The sequence below is a fragment of the Acanthisitta chloris genome, unplaced genomic scaffold (genome assembly GCF_000695815.1).
Source record: "Acanthisitta chloris isolate BGI_N310 unplaced genomic scaffold, ASM69581v1 scaffold10966, whole genome shotgun sequence".
Taxonomy (NCBI): Eukaryota; Metazoa; Chordata; class Aves; order Passeriformes; family Acanthisittidae; genus Acanthisitta; species Acanthisitta chloris.
This window is the reverse complement of record NW_008678714.1, coordinates 10,942-15,680: the sequence shown is the minus strand read 5'-3', so window position 1 is coordinate 15,680 and position 4,739 is coordinate 10,942. Positions and strand designations below refer to the sequence as shown.

The 4,739-nt window shown below is 54.9% G+C and overlaps 1 protein-coding gene across 1 annotated transcript in view; it reads left to right on the top strand.

Moving 5' to 3' along the window:
- Positions 1–292: 292 nt before the first annotated feature.
- Positions 293–4,739, top strand: part of LOC103804403 (chromosome unknown open reading frame, human C21orf2) — a gene marked incomplete at its 5' end in the record, with an annotated part of 4,851 nt that continues 404 nt past the window's right edge. The window contains 5 exons of the mRNA XM_009077016.1: positions 293–311; positions 879–925; positions 1,725–1,954; positions 2,746–2,917; positions 3,337–3,430. Of these exons, the coding sequence (XP_009075264.1) occupies positions 293–311; positions 879–925; positions 1,725–1,954; positions 2,746–2,917; positions 3,337–3,430 (562 nt within the window). The remainder of the gene's footprint in view (positions 312–878; positions 926–1,724; positions 1,955–2,745; positions 2,918–3,336; positions 3,431–4,739) is intronic.

Genomic DNA, 4,739 nt, shown 5'->3' with positions numbered 1-4,739 from the left:
GGGATGGATGGGGAAGGGGGACAGGGATAGAGGGGAGGACAGACAGGGTTGGGGCAAGATGCAGGGATGGGGAGTGGTGTCAGGCAGGGATGGGGAAGGGGCACAGGGCAGACAGGCAGGACCAGGGACCGGGCAGGGCTGTGGGGGCACAAGGAGGTCCATGCTGGGCTGTGCCAGAGCAGCTTTGGTGGGGCCACACCAAGGGCTCAGGGCTGTGCCCCAGTGCATGGGGGCAGCAGCAGGGGAGTCTCAGCCCTGCTCTGCTTCCCCTAACACCCCTCTCCTCCCACAGGGGCAGTCACCTGACGGATGTGAGTCCCGAGGAGCCAGCGAGGAGCCCCAGCCTGCAGCCCTGGGCTAGCAGCAGAGAGATGGAGGGCATGGGGCTGGCAGGGTGCTGGGCAGGGAGCAGGCCTGGGCTGGAGCTGCAGGGCTCTTTGGGGTTCATTAGCATCTCACAACATAAAAAAAAAAAGGGATTGCTGCTGTTTCATGGTTGGAAAATTCCTTTCCAAGACCCTGCATGGAGGCCCAGAGAGCAGGACTGAGTCCGGCCTCATTGGTCTGGGGTTTGGGATGAGGCTGTCTCATTAGGAGAGAGCTGCTGGGGCGAGAGGGAGCCTCTCCTTGTGGAGGCTGCAGAGCTGCTGCAGCTGAAGTGTAGATGACCCTGGCTGGTGCCTGTGCTCCCACTCCGGGGTGGAAAGGCTGAGGAGCTGCTGACTCTGCACTCCCTGGGGCAACAAATCTCTGCTGCTCTACAGCTCAGGTTGGGCTGGAGCAAACGTGAGTTCCTGAGCATGCTGCTTGTAATTGCACATGGGTTTGTGGATATGTTTTCCCATGAATGCCTACTGTTTGTGTCTCTTCCTGCCCAGATATCCATATGTCGGGATTTGCCTAACGTCGAGGTGGTCACGTTCAGGTGAATGCCAGACTGCCAGCTTTGGAGAGGGCAGGGAAACCACCTTCCTCCTGGGGCTTGTCTTCTTACCACCTTGGTTGTGGCTGTGTGTGTGAGCTGCCTGGCTCTTCAGGCCCCATTTTTCAAGCAGCAGAGATACAGAAATCATAATTCCTCACTAGCTGCACCTTCCCTTGACTCCCTGAGGAAATAATCCCTGGTTTGAGAAGTGGTAAAACCCCATGGATGAGGATCTTCTTGGCCTCTGTATGGGACCAGTTTGCAGAATGCTTGTTGAAATGCTTCATGGATCCTACAGAGCTTTTCCTTTCCATGATACACCCAACATTCAGAGGACGATAGTATCTTGAGGGGTTGGAATGGACCTTAGGGATCATCCAGCCCCAACCCCTGCCCTGGACAGGGACACCTCCCACCAGAGCAGGTTGCTCAAGGCTTTATCCAACCTGGTTTTGAACACTGCCAGGGTTGGGGCAGCCACATACCTCCCTGGGCAAACTATGCCACTAAATTCACCTTTCTTGGGGGTCCCATGGAGCCAATGCTCTGTGAATTTGAGCTTTTTAGCTTGGGAATCTTCTATGGGTTCTCAATGGCTCTGCAACAGAAAAGTGCAGACTTGGCAGGGGCACAGTCAGGAGCACTGGCTCGTTTAATCCTTCCCTCTGTTTCCAAATGCCATAAGGCATGGGCTGAGTGTCCTTTGCCATGGGGCTGTAGCAGGAAAGGGAGCTGGGAAGCTGCTGGTGGTGCAGGGAGGGAGGGACAGACTTGCGTGGCTGTAACCATCTCCCTGCAGCGTAAACGGCATCTCGGACCTGGAGCCGCTGCAGCAGTGCCAGAAGCTGTGTGAGCTGTACCTGAGGAAGAACAGCATAAGGAGCTTGGAGGAGCTGTTCCACCTGAAGGCCCTGCCCAGGCTGCGGGTGCTGTGGCTGGCTGAGAACCCCTGCTGTGGCCCTGACCCTCACCACTACCGCATGACTGTGCTGCGCAACCTGCCTGGCCTGCAGCGCCTGGACAACCAGGGTGGGTGTCCTACAGGGGTTGGGCAGCCAGGGTGGGTTATCTGAGCAGCCTGGACAACCAGGCTGCGTGTCCTGCAGATCACTCAACAGCCCCAGTCATGGGCTACTGCAGACAGGAACCTGCTGTGTCCTCTCTCTAAGGCATCCTGTGATTTTGCTTTCAGTTAGGAGGTGTTAGAAGCTGAGGGTTCCCTCTGTGAGTTCCAACACTTCTAAGCTCTTTTCTCCTTTCCTTTTCCCTTCCTCTTTCTCCCTTCCCCTACCCTTTCCCTCATTCTTTTCTCTATCCTTCCCTTCCCCTTCCCTTCTTCTTCCCTTCCCCTATCTTTCCCCTACTCTTCCCTTATCATTCCCCTACTTTTCTCCTAATCTTCCCTTCCCCTTTCCCTCTCCCTTTTCCCCTTCCCCTTCCCTTTTCTCATTTTTCCTTCCCCTTTCCCCTTCCTCCCTTCCCTTTCCCTTCCCCTGCTGCTTTCCTGTTGCCTTCCCTTCCCAACCCTAGCGGGACTGAGAGTGCCTCATTATCACTCAGACAGTAACAGTAATTAGAGGTTTTTTAGTGCTCTCTCCTGTGCTGTGGCCGAACAGAGGTTCTGTAATTGGATCTGTTGTTGTAGAAAAGCTTCTCTACTGTTTTGGGTTTTTTTCCATCTGGTAGCAGCAATTTGGTGGCTTTGGAGCATTCTCCAGAGATAAGAAACAGCAAAACATGGTTGCATCCCTTCCTGCTAACTTTCTCACTTCCCTCCAGCACCAGTTCATTGCAACAGGCCTTTGTTTTGGCTCTTGCAGCTGTGACAGAGGAGGAGCTGTCCCAGGCCTTGGTGGATGGGATGGAGATCACGGCCCCACCGGCTCGGGGCAGCGTGGAGAATGGCTGGGCTGAGGACACCGACTCCAGCGCCGCTGGATCCATGGCTGAGCCCGAGAGCCAAGTGCTGAGCTTCAGCCTGGACAAGAAAAAGTGAGGCCTTGCCTGGGATTGCTGGGCTGAACTTGTATAGCATGGAAGGACCCTGATATTCCAAGGGCCAGGCCTGCAGCCAGGGCAGGTTCTCGTTGTTCCAGTTGCCACAGGAGAGCTGTGCTGGTTTGGTGGCGCTGGTGGGGCTGGTTCTGTGTCTGCCGAACAGGCTCTGCTATAGGTGTCAAACAGCCCCAACTCCCTCAGCCCTTGCCCATGTGCTCCAGCCCTTTGCTGCCCTCGTTGCCCTTGGCTGGACTTGCTCCAGTGCCTCAATGGCCTTTGGGCAGTGAGTGCCCAAAGCTGAGCACAGCACTGAGCTGGGACCTCAGAGTTGCCAGTGCTGAGGAAAGATTGGCCTGGTAGAAGGTTCTCCTAGCTGGACATAATAACATTGACTTTTCCTCCCTTTTCTCTAGCAAAATGCAAGAGGAGCTTGGTATGAAGACTGTTCCCAGGGATAAATATTCCTCCTTTTCCCCTCGAGACACAGACTGCAACTGTAAGAAGAGAGTGAGTACCTTTCAAAGCCCAGATTGCTTTTTCTGGTGTGCAGGGCTCAGTCCTACTTGTGGAGAAGGATGGGAAGGTGCTGGAATGTGTGCAGAGGAGGGAACAGAGCTGGTGCCAGGGCTGGAAGGCATGTCCAGGAGCAGCTGAGGGCTCTGGGTTTGTCTAGTTGGGAGAGAAGGAGTCTGAGGGGTGATATCACTCTCTGCACCTTCCTGAGGAAGGGACGTGGGGAGGGAAGTGCTGAGCTCTTCTCCCTGGGATGCAGCGACATGGGAATGGTTCAAGCTGTGCCAGGGAAGGTTCAGACTGGACATTAGGAAGTATTTAGCAAGAGGGTGGTCAAAGCTCAGATGAGACTTTGTGGAGAGGTGGTGGATGTCCCCAGGCTGTCAGTGTCTAAAAGGCATTTGGACAATGCCCTTAAAGAGTATGTTTTAACTGCAGGTCAGCCCTGAAGTGATCATGAAATGGTTTGGGTTGGAAGGGACCTTTAAAAGTCACCTGAACCCACTTCCTTCCTGCCATGAGCAGGGATACCTTCCCCTAGCCCAGGTTGCTCCAAGCCCTGTCAAACCTGGCCTGGAATGTTTGCAGAAAGGAGGCATCCACCACTTTTCTGGGCAGCCTGTTCCATCACTTGGACTAGATCATTGTAGTTCCCTTCCAGCTGAAAAATCCTCTGTTCTGTTCTGTCTTTAAGACATCATGGAATGTAAAGAGAGCCTGGTGGAGTTCGTCCTCTTGCTCTGCTGCACGCGAGCTCCGCGTGGCCCTGCACGGGGGTGTGCTGTGGCTGCAGTGCACCCACAGACACTTGGCAGGTCACAGCTTAGGTGGTTCCTCACCCTCCCCCGTGGTGTAGCCTTGGTTGAACCTGATGGATTCTGGTGGTTCAGCTGGGAATTGCTGTCTGCTGGGCTCGGTGCCATCACAGCAGTCAGCACAGGGAGGCCACAGCGAGATCTAACCTTCACTGATATCATTGGCTTAGAGTAGCACCACAGGCTGCATTAAAGAAGGGAGAAATGGCCCCACATTCCATCTGGAGAGGTTCAGGTTGACTGTCAGGGAGAGTATTTTCCCTAGAAGGACAGTTATTGAGGGTGTGGAATCTCTCCCTGGAGTTTTTCAAGGCATGGTGTGACAGAGCCGTGGGCTGGTGTTGGCAGTGGTCCTGGGGCAGTGGCAGGCTTGGCTGGGGACCTTCAAGGGTCCCTTGCAGGGATCCTGCCAGCTTTCCTACCCTTTCCCATCCTACACACGGCTGGAGAGAGAGGGCAGCTGCTCCTCCATGTGCCTCTCCTTCCCG